Raw genomic sequence first — 25,713 nt, 5'->3', positions numbered from 1 at the left:
TTATTAGACTAGTTTCCTTTAAGGCTCTGTTCACACTAAACATAACAGAACCATGAAGGCTATGACCTATCAGTTCTCTAATAAATCGCATTGTTTAGGTTTCTGAGAGGATTTCACCATAAAACAAGTTATATAGTTTAATCTCTGTTCTGTTGCTCTATCGCCTTCTTTTACACTGCGTGGTAACTGCTGCCATCTAGCGGCAGTCGCTGGCGTTACACTTATTGTTACCATCGTTACAGGACAAGGGCCCCCGCTGCGCTCTCGCGTTTTTTCGTCTTGAATCACTACGATCATCTCGTGGAAGTCTCGCGAGATCAATGGGAAATCGGCGCTGGGGCTGCGGCGGAGGTTCCGGGTGCTGGGATCGGGGGAGCAGGCCGCGGCCGCCCGTATAGGAGGAACACCCGGGGAAACGAGGCGGAGGGTGAGTGCGGGAAGGAGAGGGCACGGCGCTGGTGGCGAAATAGGGCCGGACTCTGCCTCCTCCCTGTAATCCAGACATCTGGAGTCCATCATGGATGACAGTGAGACGGGAGGCTCCCTATGGGTGTGCAGCTGACTGGATCTGGATGTGTAAATGGGGGAGGGGAGGAGAATGATGATGATATTTGTCAGTCTGATTAACCCTTGATGCGCTGTGAGGCCTCCTATGCAGATCCTGTCAGAGCATGCTGGGAGTTGTAGTTCTGCAGTGTGGAGATCACGGCTTTTCAGTTGATGTAGAACAACAACTCCCAGCATGCCCTGACATTGGTTTTCCAGGAACTTGATATTAGGACAGGGCAATGTAATCAGATTGGTGGCCACACCCCCACAGATCAGCTGATGGAAGTGGCCAATGATGAGCCTCATATGCCCCTTGTTGTTTATCAGCTACAGCGCCATACACATGTTAGTGGCCGTGCCTGGTACTGCAGCACAACTTCATTCACTTGATTACAGAGAGCTGCAGTACCAGGCATGACCAGTGCAAAGTGTATGGCGCTGTGCTTGGTAACCAGTGAAGAGGAGATGGCTCTGCCTGACTATTTGCTGTCCCTGACATCCAGCTGACTTTATAGATAGTGTTGAGCGGACTTGTTGAACTCTTTGGCTTTAGCAACGTTCTCAGAATCGCAACGCTCGCCATTAGATTCCCCGCAACTGAGAAGTTGGCTGCCGCCCTAGGGCTTCCAGGAAAGCGTGCCTGGCATGTTGTGGTACAGTTCTGAGAATGGTGCCGAACACTTCAGCAAGTCTACTCACCACTATTCCTAGACTTTGTATAGAACGTGTCTGGAGATCTTGCTCTGGGGTCTCAGCACCCAGATTCTTTAACACGTCTCTATGACACTTCAGATATGTGGGGTACTTCAAGTGACTGTACCACCAGGCTGAAGCATTGGAGGCAGGCCGACCCACCTTTAGTGGGAAGAAACCCCAGCCCCTCCATGACGTGACTCCATTAGAATCAGTGGAACCCTATCATAGAGGGGCGGGGGTTTTCTCCCACTAAGGGTGGGTCGGCCCGCCTCCAGTGCTTCAGCCTGGGCCTGGTGGTACAGTCACTTTAAGCAGAGGAAAAAAAAATCTTTCAATTAAACTGGTGCCAGGGATTTGTAATTTACTTCTATTCCAGTACTTATCAGCTGCTGTATGTCCTACAGGAAGTAATGTATCCTTTTCAGTCTGACACAGTGCTCTTTGCTGCCACCTCTGTCCACATCAGGAGCTGTCCAGAGCAGAAGCAAATCCCTATAGAAAACCTCTCCTGCTCTTTGGACTGGAAAGAATACACCACTTTCCGCAGGACATACAGCAGCTGATAAGAACTGGAAGACTTGAGTTTTTAATAGAAGTAAATGACAGATCTCTGGCACCTTCTGACACCAGTTGATCTGAAAGAAAACAATTTTCACTGGCGTACCCCTTAAAGGGAACCAATCACCGGAAAAACGCATATAGAGCTTTTGAAATGTGCTGTTAGAGCACACAGCACACTTGGCACACGTGTTTCCATAGCCTCTGTGCCTTCCCCGTGTAAGCCGCAAAGTAACTTTATAAAACTGGTGCCCTGTATGCTAATTACCTGAGGTAGTCACCTGGGCGGTGTTCGGCTAGCAGGTAGTCACGGTCCCCTGGGCGTGCTACCGCTGTAATCACGCCCCTCCGGGCGTGATTCAAATGGCCGAGTAGCTGTGACATTCTGATGCCGGACGCCGCCGCACATGCGCAGTGCAGCCGCTTCCATTCCGGCGGTACTGCGCCTGTGCAGAATAGCCTCGAATAGCCTGTTAGCCGGAGTTCGAGGCTATTCTGCACAGGCGCAGTCCAACCGGAATGGAAGCGGCTGCACTGCGCATTTGCGGCGGCGTCCGGCATCAGTACGTAAGCGCTCAGACGTTGGGCACGGCGCGCTCCCGAGTGACGCCACAGCCACTCTGCCATTTGAATCACGCCCAGAGGGGCGTGATTACAGCGGAAGAACGCCCAGGGGACCGTGACTACCTGCTAGCCGAACACAGCCCAGGTGGCTACCTCAGGTAATTAGCATACAGGGCGCCAATTTTATAAAGTTACTTTGCGGCTTACACGGGGAAGGCACGGAGGCTATGGAAACACGTGTGGCAAGTGTGCTGTGTGCTCTAACAGCACATTTCAAAAGCTCTATATGCTTTTTTCCAGTGATTGGTTCCCTTTAAACTGCCATCTCTTGGGTGGGTATTGATGTGGCATGACTAGGGCATCTCAGGCTGGAATGTTACACAGAAAGATTATTGTGCAAAAAATTACAAGCAATAATCTTTCCGCGTGTGTGCATGAAAATTTGTGTGTATGTCGTTGATCGCATCTTTTGAGCTGCCCATAAAATCATCAATAATTGTTTGAAAATTTTACTATTATACTTTTACATTTACTCTTAGTAATGTTATATATATATATTTAACCCAGAAACATTGCCACTCCTGTGCATGGTTTGTGGCTGGTATTAGCTCTAATACCAGACATAACCTATAGACAAGAGGGGGCGCTGTTCTCAGAAAAAGCAGGCCTTTAATTCTTATTTTGGCCACGACCTTTACTCTGTATAGTGTTTATCTACTTTTTTTTTTTTTTTTTTTGCTGGGGTAGAAGTGGCAGCTCTGTGTAGTCAGGCTAGGGCGAGTAAGACTTAGGGTGATGCCCTGTTTGTGTGGTGGCAGACTGGAAGAATGGACTCATCAGGGATTGATCGGAATAAACACCTGATCAGGACTGCGGCGGGCATGTCAGTGATGTATACTTACCTGTCCCAATTCACTGTAGCTGCCGGGTCTGGTGCGTTACTGCCAGCGTTTCCACAACATCCGCTGACGTACTGTTCCCAGGATAGACAGCATAGAATCTATGTTGGGTGGCCATCTCCTATGGGAACAGTACATCTGCGGATCTTGTGGAAACACTGACAGCGGCGGTCCGGACCCTGCAGCTACGGTGGAGTGGGACAGGTAAGTACACACCACTGTCCCCAATTATGTGTTAATCCCAGACAACCCCTTTTAAAGGGGTTTTGCTGAATGGAAAAATAATGCATACCCACCTGCCTGGGTCCCTACAACTCGCCACTTTATGATGATGTGCCAACATGTAGGAAATGCCTGCCCAGCCAGTCACTGACCAGGAAGCAGCGGCAACCCGGGCACTGTCAGAATAGTACATGTTGGGATCAGTATGTAATTTTTTTTTTTTTTTTGCCATTTCTTATTAATGGTAGCATTCAGAATTTCTTGTTCCCTGCAGGGTCCCAGCCAAAATGAGTTCACTCCTGGAGCGCCTCCATGCCAAGTACAGCCAGAACAGACCATGGCCCGAAACCATCAAGCTGGTTCGGCAGATTATGGTGAGAGATTGTTCTGTCTCCAGCTCTGTACACGGCTTCTTCTCTTTGCAGTCACTTGTACTAATGTGTCCATCCATTTCTGCAGGAGAAAAGGACCGGCATGATGACCGGGGGGCACCAGCACTTAGTCGGTTGTCTAGAAACTCTACAGAAAGCTTTAAAAGGTGAGCAGTGATTTACACCAAAAACAGAAGAGGATTCTTTTTCTTTTTTTTCTAGTAAGACATTAACAAGACATCTCTGTTTGCAGTGTCTTCCTTGTCTGCCATGACGGACCGCCTGGAATCTATAGCAAGACAAAATGGGTGAGCTGGTGGTAGGCATATATACAATGTGTGAAGCTGAAGACCCTAAAACATCCTGCTCATACACTGAATGTGGACTGTAATATGGTGTTGGTCAAACCTCTCCTTCACTCTAGTAGATAGAAGTGTAATCTTTTATCATTGATCCTTTCCGTGCAACCCATTTGTCTACAGTACTTGTACAGCAAAATCACAGAAAGGGGTGTAAACTATCTAAAATTTAACTTTTAATTTATCTATATTAAAAAGAACCAAATACCTCACATACATAGACCAACAAAACACAAACACATATATGTAGCCACTATGATAAACACACTGCTACTAGTCATTACACTATATAAGGCCAATTAGATACGTATGCCGATCAGGTACTTCAGAGTTTTGAGGTTAGTAGCATTGGAATCATTTTAAACAACGTCAGGGTAAGGACCAACCCACCCTATTTTACCCTATTGCAGTGTTAGTAAATGAAACTACCCCTGCTCGCACAGGGTGGAGCTGGGCACTCGCCCTAATAAGGGCGACCCCTACCCTGATCTACCCTTTGGTACACTCCCTATTGCACCCTATGTCACAAAACGCAGGTCCCTTACATCTGACTTGTTTCCTCCGGGTTGCCAGAATCCTCAGTGGCAGGAAGCCGCTTTGTACTCTGCACAGAGTATGTCCTATAGCAGTTGCTACAGACGGTATCACAAACATAGCCATAACATTGGATTTGTGTACTGTGCCTATAGTACTTGCACAGCAGTTGACGTGGCAGGTCCCATTCATCACATATTATTTAGTGTGCTATGGTTTAGTAATGATCACAGTTATAAATCTGGTATTTGTCTCCTGATTCTAGTCTTACGTCACATCTAAGTCCTAATGGCACCGAGTGTTACATCAGCTCAGATCTCTTCTACCTAGAGGTTCATTTGGATCCAGAGGGACAGCTGTCTGATGTCAAGGTGGCTCATCAGGGGGAAAGCCCTATGGTAAGTGTAACCTTATGGGGGGCATATATTTCCTATATATATATATATATATATATATATATATATATATATATATATATATATACTATTTATTTTTAAGTGCCAGGGTGTACATGATTTCTCCACAACTGGTATTTGTCGGCATCCAACATCTACTGCATCGTGACCCTGGTGTGTCTACGGACTATGAATGGTCACTGCCATGATGCCATGCAGCATGTTCGCCACAGATCACCCCATGTTCTCCAAGTTCTGATCACGATTCCTATTCTAATTAATAGGGCTTGTGCTGAAATTTTGCCAGACGTCATCTACATCTCTGTAAGCCAATCTGTGGAGAGTACGCAGCATTGTATCATGGCAGTGACCCATCAATGGAAATGTAACAAACTTAGTCAGTATTAGGCCATGTTGGTCCGTTAAAGTCAATGGGCCTTGTGTGAACATGTCATTGTGTACATCAGCAAACCTTGTGGTGGTGGCAAGAAGCAAGTATAATAAACATGAACTAATAGAGGAGAACATAAAGGGAGGTCTTGCGAAGATCAGAGAATGTGTGGGACAGTATTTAAGTGACAGATGTATGGATGGGACAGGTTGTGGATAACCTTGTATGTCTTGTAACTTCTTTCCTAATGTGACCCCCACTGATCCTGAGAACAGGGACACAGTTGTCCCAGGGATGATTGGAGCTCACCACAATAATGTGATCAGCCCACCCCAGGTTATGCACTGACTGTATGCTCTCTGTCAGCTTTTGTCAATGAACCAGTAAATTTTAGGTGTTGTAATAATTTCTTTTCATATTTTACAGAGTAGTCCGGAACTTGTGCAGCAGCTAAGGTTGGTATCTTTTATTAAAGGGAATGTGTCATCAGTAAAGTACCTGTAGAAGTAAGCCTGGGCTAAGCCTTTTATTTCTCGGCTAGCTGTGACCCCCACTCCCTCTGTTAAACCATTGGTACCCTTCCTTAGATGAGGTAAATTCCTTCCCGGATGTTTCTTCCAAAATGCTGCTGGTGCGTCTTTTTGGTGAAAAAAATATCTTATTTCTCAGTAGTGGTGTCAAAGAGAGGTGTCTCTGCGCCGCCTCTGTGGTGGTAGTCTCCACCCCTGGGGCGGATTTCTGGTCTCTAACGCTCGTTCCTTCAATTGCGCATGCACCGTAGTGATCCTAGATGGTGCAGGCATAGTGTTGTGGCCAGGCTTCTGTTCCACACTAGCGTGTCATTGTGCCTAGGATCGTCTAGGATCGCTATGGTACATGCACAATTAAAGAAACAAGTGTTGGAGACCAGAGAACCGGCCCGGTGGAGGTATGAGAATATCACAGAGGTGGGGCAAAACTAGGACACAAACACTCTAGGCCATGCCTCATTGATACCACTACTGAGGATTAATAATTTTTCTTTTTTTTTATTCAAAAGATGACACCAGGAGCATTTTGGAATAGACAGCATCTCAAGACTGTAAAATAACTAAACGAGAGCGTACTCGCCTCCCCCAGTCCAGTGCAGACACTCCAGGGGTTCCTCTTTTCCGCCTTCTGTGAAGGAATGGTCTAACCTTCTTGCGCTAATACAACAGTATGAACAGGTCTGGTTCAGAGGTCGCGGAATAAAAGGCAATGCTGTTTTTAAACGATGATGGTTGGGTTGGGAGGTACAGGCCTTGGCCTAATCAGGTTTTTTTTTTTTTGGTTGCTTTGTGTTTCACCGGGGTGGGATGGTAAGGGTGGGGGAGGGGGGGTCTCAGTTTAGTGGTAACTTGTATTATATTTGTATTAACGTCAATGTGTGCTGGACTTCGCCAGCTAAGAATGTATGCTATGCTATTTGCACTTGTTTTGTATTATTTCTTTTGTAATTTTTTATTGGGTAAGTAATTAGTAAAGAAATATTGAATAAAAAAAAAAAAAAAAAAAAAAAACTAGAGCGTACTCTCTTCCCCTAATCCAATGCAGACACTCCAGTCCACCCCGATCCCTCTGTTTCCTTACCCTGATGACATGCTGATTGCTCTCCAAACACCCTGTGGTCAGTCACAGGGATAGCAGTTTGGAGGGCCATCAAGAGGTAGAGTGCATGATCCAGGTAGGTAAATGGAGAGATCAGGGTACACTGGAAGAGGTGAGTATACTCATTTTACAGCCCTGTTGGTTTCATAAAGTTATAAATGTTTGTAATTTTCTTCTATTTCAAAATTGCACGTCTTCTAGTACTCACTTCCTGCAGGAAATACAGCAGCTAAATACTGGAAAACCTGAGATTTTTTTTTTTTTTTTTTTTTTTTTTTTTTAGAAGTAGTTTACAAATCTATGTAACTTTCTGACACCAGTTGATTTGAAAGAGAAAAAAATCACCAGAATTCCCCTTTAAGTAATCCTGAATGTCCCTTTAGGCTACAAACACGCACGCCGGATCCGCAGCAGATTTCATGCTGCGAATTTGCTGCGAAGTCCGCTGCGGCTCTTTGGCCGGTCATTCTCAATGAGAAGACAAACTTGCAGTGGGACTGACATCCCGCTGCGAGTATATAAGGAGACCTCCCCGTTAACCCCACCGGCCAGAGCATATACTGTACCTGCTCCAGGACCCGGCTTGCTTCGGGGGTTCCCGGCTGGACGTCCCGCTCAGCCAATCAGTGTGCTGCGGCGGGGTAGCGCACTCATTGGCTGAGCTGGACGTCCAGCCAGGAACCCCTGAAGCAAGCCGGGTCCTGGAGCAGGTACAGTATATGCTCCGGCCAGTGGGGGTTAACGGGGCGGTCTCCTTCCATACTAGCTGCGAAATGTCAGTCCCACTGCGAGTATGTCTTCTCATTGAGAATGACTGGTTATAGATCCGCGGATCTTTGCAGCAAATTACAGCGTGAAACCCACTGCAGATCTGGCGTCTGTGTTTGTAGCCTTAACATCAATCTAGGTCAGCACAGTACAAATCGAATTATTGCTAAATTATACAATCTGTACACTTCTCATATTTTCATGTTTTTTTGTCCTCAGGGATAAGAATTTTGAGGACTTCTCTCAGTATTTGAAGAGCCTGGTGAACTTGTACAAGATGCCAGGAGATAAGTAAGTGCCCACTACTCTTAGGTCAGACACTGAATCCTCTCACTATAAAGCCATCTGAACTCTTGTCTTTTCTTTATAGGAAAATGTTTTTAGCACTTCAGTCCTTGGAAATGGACCTCACAAAAATGGCTGCAATGTATTGGTAAGCGCCAAAGTACACAAGGAGACCTGCTTAAATACATGCTAATTTACAAGTATTACATATGTATTTTGCTTTACAGGCAGGTGACCAATGCCAGCGTGCTGGACAAAATATTACAGGGGACTGTTGGACACCTGACGCCAAGAAGTGGAGGTAATCTACAAGAAAGCAAGAGAAATGTGACCCGAAACAGAAGGTCCTGGTTTGTCATAGGATTTACACGTTTCTCTTGTCATCTTAGGCCATGTAATGAATATAAAGTATTATATCACTCCATATGACCTTTTGGACAATACCACCGGCGCTGCAATAACGCTTAATGAAGGACATGGTGAGTTATAAACTGGTTGTTAAGAATAAGGCAGAGTTGCAGCCGTATTACACCGCACAATGTGAGAAGAACGATATGTCAAGTCAGCGCTTGATTTCTCTACGTGCCCCGCTTACTGTCTGAGCTATTACATTCACAGACAGCAAGCGGGGGGTGGGGTGGGGGGGGGGTCCCTGACGATCCTTAGATTATCTGAGTGGTCAAACAAAGAGAGCAGCGTCCGCCTCTTCTATTGCATGTTGCGACAGGCAGCAGACTGTTACTGTCGTGATTGTTGTGATTTAACATGTTGAAAAACAACAATTAGCAGACATTGCACGTCGGCTGATCGTTGCCTTTTGACATGACCTATTACACCAAACAATTATTGTTCGGAACAGCCAGTAATCAGCCCAATACAAACCATAATCCCTTGGTGTTAATTGCATCATTCCTGGCAGTCCAGGGTAATAGGATTATTAAAAGCTTTCTTGATGGTGGTCTAGGGGGGTGGGTTAATTCCATAATGACGTATGGGATTAAACAGTTCACCATGTATTTAGGTGCCAAGGCACTGGGAAATATATAATTGTGGGCTGTCAATTTGATATGGATAGCCTATACTGAAGAAGTCCTGGAAAATCCCTTTAAGATTTAGGATTAATCCCTGGTGGTATAGGATTGCGAAGGGGTGATCATTTTATACAACTAACCTAAAGAGCATTTTATACCGGCCGATTATCAGTCAGGAACATTACTAGAAATGCTCTTTGTCCGATAATTGCCCAACATAAAAGTGATAGTGATCAGCCGAGGATGTGATCCTTTGTTGATCACATCTTTTGGATTGCTTTAGAAATTTATCACTACTGGTCGCACAGGAAGATGTTCGGCCAACAGTGTTTTATTGTAGGTTCTAAGATGTGGAATAAATATTTCCACACACAATAAGAAGTGAATAAAGTTTATTTAAGTAATAAAAGCAAGAAAAGTATAAAGATAAATACAGAATACCAGGTACAAAGCTAAGTCAGATTCAGTACAATATACTTAGCTATCCCAGAGGAGGGCCCCAGCCCCCACCTATTCTTCTGGGCACCCGGGGGAGGTGACTTTACACACCCTCTTCTTCTGCTGTTCCACCAAAATGGCCCCCCTCTGCTTGTGTGCATCAGCTTTTACAGTCCCCTGAGTGCCATTCATCTATACACTAAGGATGGCCAACACCCCAGCAAGGCGCTTAGCCACCTGTACTTTGGGCAAGCATAGATCAGCATCATGTTTTCATTGGGGGAGAATGTGAAGACTCTCACAAACAGTCATAAAACATCTAGGTGACAGGTAGCTAAGATAAGGAGTCTCCATAAACGTTAGGCCAAGAACAATAGTAAATTAAATGTATTCACACTTAATCCAGGATGACTGTCTCAAGTTCCTATATGCTACTATATATTCACTGTGCTAACTAATTATTTAATTGATAAAACCACACATACTATATATATATATATATATATATATATATATATATATATATATATATATATATATATATAATATATATATAGTATACAAACCGCAAAAGGAAACCGACAGCATGCATATGCATATATCTATGCTGTCAGTTTCCAGATCACATGCATTGCATTCTTACCGCTGCTGCTGTGATCTGGCATCCTGCTCTCTCATCGTGCTCTCTGGCTGCTGGCAGTGTCTTCAGGTTGACGCCTTCTCTTGAATCATTAGCAACTGGAGGAGGCGGAGCGGCAGCCAGAGAGCAGAGCACTAAGTAGGTATGCATGATGAAACTTGTATTTGACCTCACCACAGTCATAAACTCAATATATTTCATTTTATAAATGTTTTGATTTACCTTTCAGTACTTCCTCGATCACTTGGTCTAAATGTATCTGTCACCATTGAAGCCACATCTGCAATGTACAAGCTACCCATCGCTCCTCTCATCATGGGCTCACATCCTATTGACAATAAGGGGTAAGGAGATTTGTCACAGATTTTCTCGACAGGTTTTGCCAGTGTCTGTGTATCAGAGGTGAAACCTGCGTTGAATCCGCAGCTTCATCACAGATTTGGAACAAGACCTGCCTTTAAAAAATTTCTGTCTGTAGGGAGGCCTACACTTTCATCCATCTGCCATAAAGATGTGGTCAGCCGGAAGTCGGAGAGTCACATCTGTCCTTATTAACACTGACTTCCATTTGCAGGACTCCATCATTCTCTTCCGTCACCAACACCAATAGTGTGGACCTTCCTGCCTGTTTTTTCCTTAAGTTTCCACAACCCATTCCTGTCTCCAGTGCTTTCATACAGAAAATCCAGAACTGTACAGGTGAGCACAGCTACAGGTTCTTATCCCTCCTCTTATATAGTACAATAGTTTATGGAGCAGTTTTTTCCTGTAGTCCTGTCTTGTATACCTTGTTAGTGACACATCTTCTTGTCTTTTTTTTAGGTATTCCTTTGTTTGAAACACCCCCCACCTTCTCCCCTCACTATGAACTGGTCACCCAGTTTGAGCTTGCCAAAGATAAGGAGCCATCACCTATAAACCACAACATGCGATTCTATGCAGTATGTATATATTTTCAGTAACTTACTTAATTGCCTTAAAGTCTACCTGTCCTACCATGTCACAGGGAAATGTCAAACGTTTTGATCAATCGGGGTCTCCTTGCTGATAAACTGAGGAAGAAGCAGGATGTGGGTAGGGCTCTTCACTTCCCAGCTGTCAATCATCTCCATCAATTGACTTCACAGACTTGTAATGAAGCTGCTTGGACAGAGATTTCTGCAAGCCAGGGAGTGAAATACACTATTGTGCACTTCTCCCCAATCAAAACTAATGGCAGTACCCATTAACAGTTCTCTGGGATACACTAGGTCCTCCTTGCTTGACTGGTGTAAGTGTGACCTCTGAGTCCTCTAACACACAACAGTGTTGCCCATATGGTGCATCACCATGCTTCCCTTTATTCCAGTTGCCCATGGAGTCCCAGAGAACTCATGTAAAGGGTTATGCTGCTTTTGTTGGAGAGCATCAGATGGTGATCCAACCCTGCCATAACCCATACAATTGTTGTACTTCTCACTATGTTATGAGCTTTTCATATTTGATGCTCACATTCTGTCTCACTGTATCCGTTTTGCAAAACGTACAGAAAAACATGGAGAACCATACTTTGTGTACGTAAAAAAAAATGGATCTGTTTTGATCCTTTTTTTTTTTTTTTTTTTTATAATGTAAGTCAATGGAAAACTGATCAATACGGATGGCATACAACAGCATCTGTTTTTGCATCCATTTTTTTTTCATAGAGTGGATACATTAAACCATGGGTCTCCAAACTGCGACGCTCCAGCTGTTGCAAAACCACAATTCCCATCATGCCTGGACAGCTAAAGCTTTGAATTTGGCTGTCCAGGCATGACGGGAAATGTAGTATTGCAACAGCTGGAGGGCCGCAGTTTAGAGACCCATGCAAACGGATAGCAAAATCGTGATGTGAACCTAGCCTTAGTAGAATAAGTGGAGAGATTTCTGAATAAAAAGATATGGAATAAATTATATGTTCTGATGTTTCTTTTCAGGCTCTGCCCGGTCAGCAACACTGCTATTTTTTAAACAAAGACGCTCCCCTGCCTGACGGACGATACCTGCAGGGGACCCTGCTTAGTAAGATTCCATTCCAGCACCCTGGACGTGTTCCCACCATCCTCAACCTCATCCGACATCAGATGGCTTGTAACACGCTTATTGGGAGCTGTGTGAAGCGCACTGTGGTAAAAGAGGGTACGTTACTGCCATTGTGTGTAGGTTGCTCATAAGTAAGGAGAGGTGTATAGACCGCTAGGTATCATAGAAGATCCAAAGTAGAAGTTCTGATATTCACTTACATTGTATGTGGTCATCGCATGGTGTTCAGAGTGTATAGCAATACCTATATGCAAGAAAAGTAATCTGCCAGAGGAGGAATAAGACTGATCCAGCCCAGAACCAGACCCCCTAAATGCAGATAGGCATCAGCACTAAAAAACACATAGAAGCGGAAATAAATGAGAGGGGTATTTTTTATAGAAGAGACTTCAGAACAGATATTTTAGGGTTTTCGGTATGAAAATGATTGAAAGGATAAACCTTATAGGAAAAATGTGAGTTGAACCATGTGTAGGGTGAAATAGGTACAGACTCTCTTATTACAATGGTAAGTATGATCTACTCTGAAGCACTGCAGCATTTCATTGAAATGATTGTTTCAGAATTATACAGGAATGGGGGGTAACTAGTCAACTGGGTATCAAAAAAAGGAACTGTCCAAAAAAGTCTGATAAGATTTGGTTGCAATGGCTGGCTGTTCCTGATACGGCAACCCCGATACAGTCATAATGATCTGAGAGCGGTTCCTTCTTCGGTAATGGGGGGAGGGGGGCGGCAGGGGAGCTGCAGAGCGTGAAAGGTGTGTGACTGTTGTGTGTGTTTATTTTAGGTATGTTGTTATTGAGGCCTCCTATACGGGGCCCTAGGCATGGGGTTGCTGCTGTTGTCCTGTAGTCCTTCCTGCTAGGCCTTAAAGGGGTTATCCAGCGCTACAAAAACATGGATACTTTGCTCCAGAGACAGCCCCACTCTGGTCTCCAGTTTGGGTGGGGTTTTGTAATTCAGTTACATTGAAGTGAATGGAGCTTAATTGCAAACCGCACCTGAGTGGGAGACAACAGTCGTGTTGTCTCTGGAAGAAAGTGGCCATGTTTTTGTGGCGCTGTATAACCCCTTTAACCACCCTGGGTAGGGCTACCAAATTCGAGATACTTATACTGGTAAAGATAAAGATACTTCAGATTCATGTTTCTTTACCCTAAATTTATGACTGATGAGATTTGTCAACTGGTTTTCTACTATGTAACTTGATGCCTGTACTTTTTATAGTTTGGTTGTTGCAGTTGTTATGTTCAGACAAAATTGCATAAATAAAAATTGCATAAAAAAAAAAAACTAGTCAACTTGGTGGTCATCGTGGCTTCTGCCCATCACACTGGAGTTAAGGGGTATTCCACTCCCATACATAACTTTTCATATGTTGCTGCCCATGGTGAGACTAACAATTCCTTCCATACCTGTTATTATCTATACAGTCTCCTTCCCCCAGCTCTGAGTTGCTGCTTTCCGCTGGTCCCATAAGCTTCATTCTATGGCTTGGCAGATTCTGCCGTCCGTCCGAAGTTCATTCTTTGGGCGGGCTATGGGTTCTGCCATACCGTAGAATGAAGCCTATGGGACCAGCGGAGATGCGCGTGGGGGCGAGCTGCGGAATCCGTGGCAGGTGATCTGCCGGGATTCCGTAGTGTGGACATACCCTAACTTTGTAATGACATGGGCAGCAACATATGAAAAGTTATGTTTGTGTTTAGAAAAAGACTTATCAATTAAAGGGGTATTCCACTCAAATAGGGAGAGACTTGTCAGTCAAACCTAGTCGGGTGAGGAGCTGCACAGATGGCTAGTTACTTGTTTATGCTGTCGGGCAGCATAAAAAAGTTTCCTATTAACAATTGATAAAATAGTCTTGGAAATGTTTTATGTCAAAGCTGGGAGATGAGCAGAGGAGAACCATCCAGGCTTCTCCATGTATTTCCCTTGCACTATATTCACTACAACCTCCCACCATGTGCTATTATCTGCCAAGTCTTTAGAAAGTTCTTACAATAATTCTAGACATTGGATGCAATACTTATGATAAGTGTGATGATTTGGGTTACCTCTAGTAATCTTATAATTTTTTCTTTTTCGCTTAGATTGCCCTAACCTTCTGCAGTTTGAGGTGTCCCCCCTGTCAGACTCCTGCATCAGCATCTCATTCCAGCATCCGGTCAATGACTCTTTGGTCTGCGGTAAGTGTCTTTCAGAAAGGTCTGGAATAGAGGGGAGGATTATAAAGTAGGAGGTGAAAGGGGGTCATTCCCATGCTGAATTGGCTTTACTAATTAACCTTTTTTCAGTTTCTTCTTTTATGTTGTCACCTTGTTTTGCAGTGTCCTCTGCCGCCTAGTTCACAGGTCAGAATTGTCACTCAGCTGCCATTAAGGTGTTTTCAGAATACTCCAGATTTTCTTAAAGCGATTGTCTGACCATAGACAGGCCCTATTATATGCATCCGGGTCTCATCCTCCCTGACAAATATTGTACTATGGGAGAAAGTAGGAATGAGCGCAACTCGAGCATGCTTGAGTCTGTCCTAACACGGAAGTCTTGGCATTTCATTACCATTGGCTGAAGTTGGCTTAAAGAAGTCCGGCAAAACTTTTTATTAAAGTATTGTATTGCCCCTCAAAAGTTATACAAATCCCCAATATACACTTATAAAGTGCTTTTTTCCCTGCACTTACTACTGCATCAAGGCTTCACTTCCTGGATAACATGGTGATGTCACTTCCTGGATAATATTGTGATGTCACAACCCGACTCCCAGAGCTGTGCGGGCTGTGGCTGCTGGAGAGATGGCAGAGGGATGCTCAGTTTCCCTCCAGTGCCCTGTGTCCCTCAGTTTTCCCCTTGCCATCATCCTCTCCAGCAGCCACAGCCCACAGAGCTCTGGGAGTCGGGGTGTGACATCACCATGTTATCCAGGAAGTGACATCACCATGACATCACCATGCAACCTAATATATGGATATGGACAGGGCATGGCGTGATTTGTTATAGTGCCACTGGTAATTCTAAAAACTCGTCTAACACAATGACCTTCATACTTTTCTTGGTACTGTTGAGGAATAATGTATGTAATAGATGGCATCATTGGGAGGTGTCTTTAAAAGCAATTTTGAGTACAGCTTAGGCCATTGTTCTTGCACTTTTTTACTGATGGACACTCTTTTCCATACAGTTGTGATGGACGTCCAGGATTCCACCCATGTATCCTGCAAGCTTTACAAAGGTCTTTCTGATGCTCTTATATGTACGGATGATTTCATCACCAAAGTGGTTCAGAGGTGAGTATAAAGGGAATGTGTTCCTAATTTTCCATTCTACTATCTTAGGGTATATTCACACAGAGTAATTCTTGCGGAAAACTCTATGTTGAATCCACCGCTCGGCACTATGCACTTCTGCTTCCCTCTCCGTCTGCTCCATAGACTCCATTCTACGGTTGGGCAGATTCAGCTGTCGGTCCTAAGAATTGACATGTCAGTTCTTTGGGCGGACAACGGAATCCCCCTGAACATATAATAGAGCCTATGTGATGGATGGAACTTCAAGTGGGGGAGCAAGTTTTCCAAGAGAATTACTTAGTGTGCATATACCCTTATATTGTAATGTAATCTTGAGATACTTTTGTTTTTTTTAGTTTGGCCACTAGGTCTACTACTGAATCACTAGGTTTATGCTGCCTTAAATGAATGCATTATAAACTAGTCACAAAAATACTGAACAGATTGGTGTATTATTTACATCATTCTGTTCAGTAGTTCTCCTGATATGCAGAAGAATAGGCTTTAGGCTATGTTCACACTACGTGTACGCTCCGGCCGGGATCCCATTGAAAATAAGGCATTGTTTCACACCGCAAAACTACGGCCGTAGTTCTGCGGCGTGAACTACGGCCGTAGTTTTACATAGTGTGAACATAGCCTTAGGCTGTACCACTAACTCCACCCCCCCCCCTCCCGAAAGCTGGTGATTGACAGCTGCCTGCCTATACAGTTTAGATAAGACACCTGAGCGCACACACATAATGGAGAGGACTAGTTATTGGGCTTGTTCTGTCTCCGAATCAGCTACACAAAACTACATAAGTGATACATTGTTCTGTTTCTCTGTCACAAGTTTGTACTACCCTGAGATAGGGCAGCATAACTCTACTGACAGTTTTTTTAAGCTGAGGCTTCCTACTCTGTATTACTTTCAGGCAGCGTCTTTATCATTATAGAAAGGATTACAGTAAAAGGTGACAGCAGTATATAGATAAGACAGGATCACATTATAGAGTTCAGCCTCCCCTCCCGTGCACAACGGCTTCTGCACACGTCACATAGCATGCCTAAAACCTCCTCTTATTGTAATACATAGGATGAGCTCTAGACTAGTGCCCATGTCATAGGGCTTGCTGTAAAGCTTATCTCTAAATACTGTTAAAAGCAGCTTAGACATGATAGCTGCTTCCATCTAGCTCTAATCGGTAAAAAAAAAGAAAGAAAAAAAGAAATTAGGGGACATAGTGTGTGTCATGCAGACTTGGAGGTGAAGATACTTTGCAAAACAATTTAGTGCATTTTATACATAGCAGTTTCTTTAATTAGTTGCTTATGGAGAGTAGCTATGCTTCACTCCTTGAATATAAAGATTTTTATTTTTTTTTGTAATCTTGATAATTGATCTGATGGCTGGCACTATTGTAGCTGTGACTGATGCTGTTTTTAATGGGCATTCTTTTGTGCCATTTTTCGGTAGGACACTGTCAAAATATATGAATTTGACATACTGCAATCTCACAATGCAGATAATCTCCAAAAGTTTAAAGTTACATGTCTGTCTGGTTTTACCTTTTGAGAGGATGTTGCCCCGATAACCTACCTAGAAGTTATTAGGCTTGAAGAGGTAGTAAAACAATACTACTTGATATCTCTGCAGCCTTCTTTCACATCTTGTCTGAACTGTGGAATACTCAATAAAATATTAACCCTTAGGGGACACAGACAGTTTTCATTTTTGCACTTTTGTTTTTCCCTCCTTGTGTATATAAGGCCATAGCAGTTGCATTTTTCCACCTAGAGACCCAGATGAGCCCTTATTTTTTTGCGCCACTATTTGTACTTTGCAATATCAGATGTAATTTTTGCCTAAAATATGCCGTAAAACCAGGGATCGTAGCAGTTTAGAGTGGGGTCACTGCGCGATCCCCCTCTGGACTCCCCTAGTGGCACCAGGTCGTTCAGTAACGTCCTAGTGCAGCTAGGGGTTAAAGTTATATTACTTTGTAATGTTATTTCATTAAAATAAGTGTATACTGTTGAATTTCAACGGTAAGGAGCGACACAAGTCCCATGATGGTGTCAGCACTATACAGAGCAGGGTTGTTGCCTCCTTGTACTGTATATCTTATTTAAAGAGGACCTGTCACCCCCCGTGCCAGGGTGACAGCCTCCCGACTCCCTGCTAGAGCCCCCTATACTTACCTGATCGCGCCGGATCCCGCTTCTTAAGCCGGTGACAGAGATTTCAGCGGCCGAAGCCAGGCGCACGCGCTCCTGAGATGAGTCCGATGCCCATAGAGAATGAATGGTGAGTCCGATGCACCATTCATTCTCTATGAGCGTCGGACTCCCCTCAGGAGCGCGTGCGCCGGGCTTCAGGCGCTGAAATCTCCGTCACCGGACCGGCTCAAGAAGCGGGACCCGGCGCGATCAGGTAAGTATAGGGGGGTCGGGAGCCTGTCTCCCCGGCATGGGGGATGACAGTTTCCCTTTAAAGCAACTGTGTATCAACCAACCTACCCCACCAAACCGCTAGTACCGTTTGTTTGATAAGAGTAAATCCTTACCGGTCATGTCTTTTAAGATTTGCTTCGGTTAGAGCAAAAAATGATCTTTTAATCTGTAGCTCTGTGTCATACTGGCAAGTCTGTGCCCCAGGTTTGCGAAGCCTCTCCGTTTTCCTTCCCACCTTCCTCATCATTCGGAACACTGCGATGACAAGCGATGAATAGAAATCCTGCCTGGGGGTGTTCCTAATGATGAGAAGGGTGGGGAGGAAGAAAGGAGAGGCGTCGCAGACCTAGGGCACAGACACTCTAGGCCACGCCAGTATAACACAACGCTGCAGATTAATTGAAGATTTTTTGCTCTAACCAAGGCACTGGGCACATTTTAAAAGACACGACCGGTAAGGATTTACTCTCATCAAACTAATGGTACTAGCGGTTTGTTGGGGTGGGTTGGTGGGTATAGAATTTGTTTATAATATACAGTACCCGGAAGGAGGCTGCCTATCGCTATAGCTGTGATCGCCGTGATCAACTATAGTGATGGGCAGCCTCTTCCCCAGGTAAGGTATATTCAAATAAGAATGGGGGGGGAGACATTTCAATAGCTGACCATTTTGCTGAATAAGTTTTGAGGGTCTCCCAGCTGCTTGCAATGGTAGATGTCAAGGAAGAGAAGTGAAAAGAGTCGGCATGTTGTATTTCAGTATTGCTTATCCTTGAGTTTAGCAGCATCTTTCCCCCCTTTCCCCATTCAGAATAAATGCACACTAGGACACACAAGTATTTAGGAACGGCCTTAGATACTTAAATTACTATAATGCTCAATCAGCCCTCATCTGAAATGTGATGCCAGTTTTAGGGCCCTTTTAAAGTCAATGATCTGCCGAAATGATCTTCAGCTGATCTTGTAGTTTAATCCTACAAATCATCAGCTACCTGACACACATTGCTATATGTAATAGCGATGCGATGCATGGCCGGCGGTTGATGAATGTCTAAAAAAAATAATAAACTTTATACATACCTGTCCACGCTTCCAGTGTTTTTCTAGCTTCTCCCCGTAGCCGCCCCTGCAAGTTTTGAACCAGTCTCTGAAGTGACAGGCCGCTCATCCAATCACTGGTCGCGGTGCTGTCCAGTCATAGCCAATAATTGACTGAGCTTTAGAGACCGGATCAGTAGTTCCAGCAGTGGCTGCGCGGAGTACGCAGAAGCTAGAAGAACAAAAGGGTGCGTGGATAGGTATGTATGAAGTATATATATAGCCTTATATGTTGCACAATTATCGAACCGTGTAGTAGGCTTGTTTATACTGCTCATCGGCCATTAGAGCTGTTAACTCTAGGTAGTGGGTGGACTTATCCAGCCAAAAACATAGGGGCAGTACCTTTTTTTAGCCCATGACCACCTTCTGACCTGAAAATCCTCTCTTAACTCCTCTCTGTACTCTTAACTCTAAAGAATGAGTGGATGTTTGCTGCTGATAACCCCCTCCTCTATTCCATCCCACTCCCAGGAGTTAGGGAGGTTTAGGGCCCTATTCCACTGGACGATTATCGTTCAGATTATCGTTAAATCGTTCGAATCTAAACGATAATCGTTCGGTTGAAATGCAGTAACGATTAACGACCGAACGAGAAATCGTTGATCGCTTTATAAGACCTGGACCTATTTTTATCGTTGCTCGGTCGCAAAACGTTCGCAAATCGTTCGCATTGAATAAGACATCGTTCGGTCGTTCGCAATAGATACGAACGCAATAGCGAATAAATACGGAAGAAGAAACGATCGCAATTACGATCATAAGTAACGATTATCGTTCCATGGAAATGGGTGAACGTTCTCAGGTCTTTCGCAATAGCGGTCGTTTGAGATCGTTAATCGTTAACGATTATGCTAACGATAATCGTCCGGTGGAATAGGGCCCTTACTCTGCACACCTTTATTACATGGGTAGATATTGATTATGTATGATTTACTATTCATCACTGTAGCCATTGTAGCAAGACAATGGTATTTCTTTTTTCTTTTATGTTTGACATCCTTTATTTTACCCTGGGAAGTGCGGAGTTGATGAATGAATTGTGTTCTTGCTCTGGTTTGGTATTTATGACCTGCAGGATGTTGAGTCCTCGTCTATGTCTAATTGACATTCCGTTCATGTTGCTCATCAGTCAGAACTGCCCAGACAGGGTGTTGTACAGGTTTATCCTCAGTGATGGAAAGCGTCTGCCTTCCCTCCTGTAATAATATGTTATGGTGTATTTTATTGGTGCTTATAATAGGCTTTAACTCACAATTAGCCATTATCCAAACATAATGCTGACAGCATAATACTATCGTTTTACTCTATTGTTATCCCGCCATTCCATAGATCATTAAGAATTAACCCTGTTTGCCATTTACACACAATTAGGCTATGTTCACATGGTGTATGAGCCTGCAGCCTCAGTGTTCTGATACTGGCCCATCAGCTCTCGCCCACTTTGGAACTCCCCATAGCACACAATCAAGCAAGCGTCCAGAGACGCTCGCTTCATTGTGTAAACTGACAGGTCTTTCTGCAGCCGCAATTCTGCAATTCTCTGAATTGCGGGCGCAGAAAACTGACATGTCAGTTCTTCGCGGCGCCGCATGGGATCCCGGACGGAGCGTATACTATGGGATCCCATAGAAGAATAGGCAGTGTTCCACACCGTACAAAGTACGGCCGTTGTTGCCGATGGCAACAAAAGCCGTACTTTTGTGTTGTGTGAACATAGCCTTAAGGTAGAGATCTGGTGAAGAATTATGAAATTTACCTAAATAGTATGTAGTATTGCAGTGTACATGTTGGTGGACACACATACTCGGCCACCCTCGCACAGCTAGGTCTGTGGACATAACAGATTGCCCTGCTTCTCAGAGAAGGCAGCAGCATGGCATATAGCTGAGATGATTATAAAAATTAGCTGCCAGAGGGGGAAGGAGACTGATTCTGTCCAGAGTCCTCCTCCAATTGCATCGGGAGGGACACTATGAAATAAGAACCTCCTGAAAAATGTATTTTTTGTTATAGAAACACCGTACATTACTTTAAAACAACATTTTAAGACTTAAGCTATCAAAATAATTCATGGCACAACCCTTTAACGGTATGGATTGAAGTAACTGGGTTTAGATTAGGGGTGGCACCATTAGGGGTGGAGTCTGTTTAAGGACCATATTTTTCTCCTTGTCCATTATGCATTTGATGGGCAGCTTTTACCACCTGGTGTTAAATGTAAGAGATGAGCGAACCCCTAGCACCTTTAGGTTCGTCCGAACCCGAATGCACAGCATTTGGTTACCGATAGAGGCAGATCTAAGATGTACTGGGAAAAAAATGGATACAGCCATAGGTCATAGGCTGTATCCATGTTTTCCAGGACTCCCTAGGGCTGCATCCAACTTCTGCAGTCACCAGTAATCAAATGCTGCACGCTTGGGTTCAGACAAACCAGAGTGTGCTCGAGGTTCACTCATCTCTGTTGAAAACATAAAGTCGGGTGATATGACTGATGGCAGACAACTAAAAAAAAAATGTGGGAAGTTAGTTGACCCTAGTTGACATGTGTTGGATAGTACTAATCTACTTTAGTTATTGAATGAATAAATCCACCTATATATTTTTTCTTCTTTTTTGTTACATAGGTGCATGTCCATCCCTGTGACTATGCGAGCCATTCGTAGTAAAGCAGAGACCATCCAAGCAGATACACCTGCATTATCCCTTATTGCAGAGACTGTGGAAGATATGGTGAAGAAAAACCTTCCCCCAGCCAGTAGTCCGGGCTACGGAATGACCACAGGCTCCTCTACCTTAATCACCACCCCAACCAGCTCATATCCCCCAGGACCCATAACTGCTTTATTCAACATGAATAACATGGGTATAAAAGAGCGCCACGATTCCACTGGGCATGGGGACGACTACAACAAAGTGACTCAGAATCCCATACTAACCAGTCTTCTTCAGATCACAGGAAATGTGGGTGGAAATATAGGTTCAAGTCCCACACCACCCCATCATACCCCACCTCCTGTTTCTTCTCCAGCTAGTAATACTAAAAATCATCCCATGCTAATGAACTTACTAAAGGACAACCCAGCACAGGACTTCTCAACATTGTATGGCAGCAGTCCCCTTGAAAGACAGAACTCTTCTGGATCGCCTCGAACAGATCTAGGTCCATCGGGAACTGGAAAACCCAAGAAAAAGAGACCTAGGACAGATAAGATGAAAAACCAAACTGAAGATGACTTTCAAAGGGAGCTGTTTTCAATGGATGTGGACTCTCAAAATCCAATATTTGATGTGAGCATGGCAGGCGATGCCCTGGACACGCCTCATATTACACCAGCACCTAGCCAGTGTGGAACACCCCCTACAGTGTACCAGCAGCCCATGGCCCATACCCAGTCTGGTATGCAAAGAATGGTGAGGCTGCCCAGCACTGACACGATTATTCCAGATGTTACAGATATCCTCTCAGACATAGCAGAGGAAGCCTCGAAGCTTCCAGGGGCTGGGGAGGATTGCCCCAATCTTGGCACTCCTGTCAGAGACTCCTCTAGCTCTGGTCACTCTCAGAGCACCCTCTTTGACACAGATGTCTTTCCGGTTGATGGTGCAGGTGGTGGAGACAATCCTTATGCAGATGCTGCTGATCTCATTGCAGAGGCAAATGGAAGCCCCAACAGTGACTCCTCCAATAATTTCTTTAACAGTGTGGATTTTAACCCAGAACTACTGAACAGTCAAAGCGGTTTTACAGATGACTTCAATGAAGACAGCAGCCAGAGCGACGATCATGATTTTCCTGGGCAGGACTTTTCTGGGCAGGGGCTTTCACTGGGTGTAGTTTCAGGAATTCCTGTTGATGGGAGTGAAGGCAAGTACAAGGTAGGGCCAGCTGCTGAAACAGTAGATTTTAGTATTATTGGAGGTGGTAAGGGACTGGGTGGGGTGGACATTCTTGAACCACATAGTAGAAGTCAGAGCCCATTACTTGGGGATTTAACAAAAGACAGACCACAAAAACAGAGAGTGAAAGAGGGAAGCAATGGGGGAGGGGGTGGAGGTGGGTTAAGTGGGATTCAGGGTGCAGGCCTAGATACAAAATCTGGAAAGCGCAGTAGAACACCTTCTAGTGATGGTAAAAGCAAAGAAAAGCCACCTAAACGCAAGAAAGAGTCCGAAGGAAAATCACCCTCACATATTGCCAATCGTCCATTTACCCCACCTACTAGTACCGGTGGTTCAAAATCTCCAGGAACATCAGGAAGATCTCAGACTCCTCCTGGCATGGCCACTCCCCCAATACCCAAAATTACCATACAAATTCCAAAAGGTACGATGAGTGTTGGAAAGCCGACCTCTCATAGTCAGTATTCAAGCAGTGGTTCGGGAAACTCTTCAAGTATTAAAAGTCACCATGGCCACTCCTCCTCATCTTCCTCCTCTGTCTCAGGAAAAATTAAGAACAGCAAGTCTGATGGGTCCTCTGGAATAAAGATGAGCAGTGGAGGGAGTGGAATATATACTGGTCCAACTGGATCAGGGGGAAGCCAGTCGAAAAGTGGCACCCAGTCATTAGGCAAGCAAGGATCTTCCCCCATTACTAAGCATGGCCTAGGGAGTGGAGGCAATAGTTCTAGTAGTAGCAAAACTAAGCCACAAGGAAAGCCATCAGTATTAATGAACCCTTCACTCTCCAAGCCAAACATTTCTCCTTCACACTCCAGACCATCAGGAGGCTCTGACAAGTTATCTTCCCCAATGAAACCAATGCCAGGGACCCCACCTTCTTCTAAGGCCAAGTCACCTATTGGTTCAGGGAGTTCTCATTTGTCGGGAGGAAGTTCAAACTCCACTTTGAAAACATCATCTGGTCTAGTTTCTTCAGGATCTCTTTCACAGAAGCCAAATTCCTCATCATCTTCATCATCTTCTTCGTCGTCCTCATCTTCTTCATCATCGTCATCCTCTTTTTCAGGTGGCTCCAATCTCTCCCAGAACCTTCATGGTAGCTCAAAAGGGAAGTCCCCAAGCAGAAATAAAAAACCTTCACTGACAGCTGTAATAGATAAACTCAAACATGGGGTGGGTACAGGAGGTCCTGGTTCAGAGGATCCTATGGAGCCTTCTGGAGGGGCAGGAAACCCTGGCGCTCCTAGTCATGGAATGTCCTCAAAACATGGACCTGTGGGAAGCGAATTCCCAGTTAAGCGTGAAAAGAGTGAGAAAGATAAATCAAAAGTTTCAGTCTCTGTTGGATCCTCTGATTCATCCAAGAAAGGAGACACAAAGGGCTCAGGAAGTACAGGAGTAGCCAAAATTATCATTAGCAAGCATGATGGAGGGTCGCCTAGCATTAAAGCAAAAGTAACCCTGCAGAAGCCTGGAGAAGGAAGTGGGGATGGGTTGAGGTCACAAATACCTAAGAGCTATGGCTCACCCTTGATCAGTGGTTCTACCCCGAAGCATGAGCGCTGCTCACCAAGCCACAACAAGTCACCAGCATATACCCCACAAACCCTTGACAGTGAAAGCGAATCAGGTTCTTCCTCAGTTGCTGAGAAATCATATCAAAATAGCCCCAGCTCCGATGATGGCGGAGGCAGCCGAACACAGCCAGAATATAGTGCAGAAAAGCACAAAAAACATAAAAAAGAGAAGAAGAGGTTAAAGGATAAGGATCGGGATCGAGAAAAGAAGAAGTCTTATAGTATGAAGCCTGAAAGCTGGTCCAAGTCACCAATTTCTTCCGACCCTACATTATCCATGGTTGGTGGCTCTCTTTTATCTTCAGACAGAGGAGCCCGTCCAAGTCCAGGTTACCTGATCGGTGAAGAGGACGACCTAATGGATGTGGCTCTGCTAGGAAACTGAACTCTGTATCATAAGACCTAGATCGAGTGCGGTGGCTATGTGTGCTGTTTCGGTTTTAGATTGCGCCTGTTGCTGCCAGTAGGTCTAGACCCAACCGGCAGTCAGTAGGATCCACTTATTTTATTTTATTTGTATCTGTCCCATTTTAAATATAAGTTATACAGAGGGAAAAAGGCATTATAAGGAGTTTTACCACTTTTAATATTAGTGGACTTCTCACCTATGCACAGTGGAGGCAGCTGATCTATGGGCTAAGCTTCTTTTTGTTAGAAAGCTATGTATCAGTCCTAGCTTCTCATCCTCTCCCCTCCATGTGTATTATGGCTACGTCCACCATGTGTAAGTGAAGTGTTCACGTTAAAATAATAATAAAAAAAAAAAACACGCATCAGTATTTAAAAAAAAATAAATAAAAAGTAAAGGCACCAGATTTTGGTGTTGCTTTTAAGAAATCCGTTGATGGAAGTACAATGCTTGTGAGAATGTGTTAAATGAATGTACATAAAATTGATTTTGATAAAGCTCTGTGCATTACACATATAGAAACATGTGTAAAGCTTCTCCTCCATAGTTGCGTGTTTCACGCCGACTAAATTCAGCTGTGATTTAAAAAAAAAAATGCCTT

The 25,713-nt window shown here is 44.3% G+C and overlaps 1 protein-coding gene across 2 annotated transcripts; it reads left to right on the top strand.

The window, feature by feature from the left end:
• The first annotated feature begins 297 nt into the window (after positions 1-297).
• Positions 298-25,365, top strand: MED1 (mediator complex subunit 1). 2 transcript variants are annotated; one of them, XM_069951557.1, is made up of 17 exons: positions 298-427; positions 3,744-3,862; positions 3,948-4,026; positions 4,113-4,167; positions 5,018-5,150; positions 5,965-5,993; positions 8,155-8,226; positions 8,306-8,368; positions 8,448-8,521; positions 8,610-8,699; positions 10,559-10,673; positions 10,904-11,028; positions 11,152-11,270; positions 12,288-12,489; positions 14,490-14,585; positions 15,578-15,683; positions 21,848-25,365. In XM_069951557.1, the coding sequence occupies exons 2-17, from the start codon at positions 3,776-3,778 to the stop codon at positions 25,086-25,088; spliced, it is 4,686 nt and encodes a 1,561-aa protein (XP_069807658.1). In that variant the 5' UTR covers positions 298-427; positions 3,744-3,775; the 3' UTR covers positions 25,089-25,365. The 2 variants fall into 2 exon arrangements, with proteins under 2 accessions (XP_069807658.1, XP_069807657.1); XM_069951556.1 differs by having other exon boundaries at positions 299-427; positions 3,763-3,862.
• The last annotated feature ends 348 nt before the right edge of the window (positions 25,366-25,713 follow it).

Source organism: Dendropsophus ebraccatus, chromosome 14 (assembly GCF_027789765.1).
Source record: "Dendropsophus ebraccatus isolate aDenEbr1 chromosome 14, aDenEbr1.pat, whole genome shotgun sequence".
Taxonomy (NCBI): Eukaryota; Metazoa; Chordata; class Amphibia; order Anura; family Hylidae; genus Dendropsophus; species Dendropsophus ebraccatus.
Note: the sequence above shows the minus strand (reverse complement) of the source record. Positions and strands in the feature narration are given on the sequence as shown.

Coding starts and splice junctions, on each gene's coding strand:
- MED1 (XM_069951557.1), top strand. CDS start 3,776: ATGAGTTCACTCCTGGAGCGCCTCCATGCCAAGTACAGCCAGAACAGA. Junction 4,027..4,112: donor TCTACAGAAAGCTTTAAAAG/GTGAGCAGTGAT, acceptor CTCTGTTTGCAG/TGTCTTCCTTGTCTGCCATG. Junction 5,151..5,964: donor ATCAGGGGGAAAGCCCTATG/GTAAGTGTAACC, acceptor CATATTTTACAG/AGTAGTCCGGAACTTGTGCA.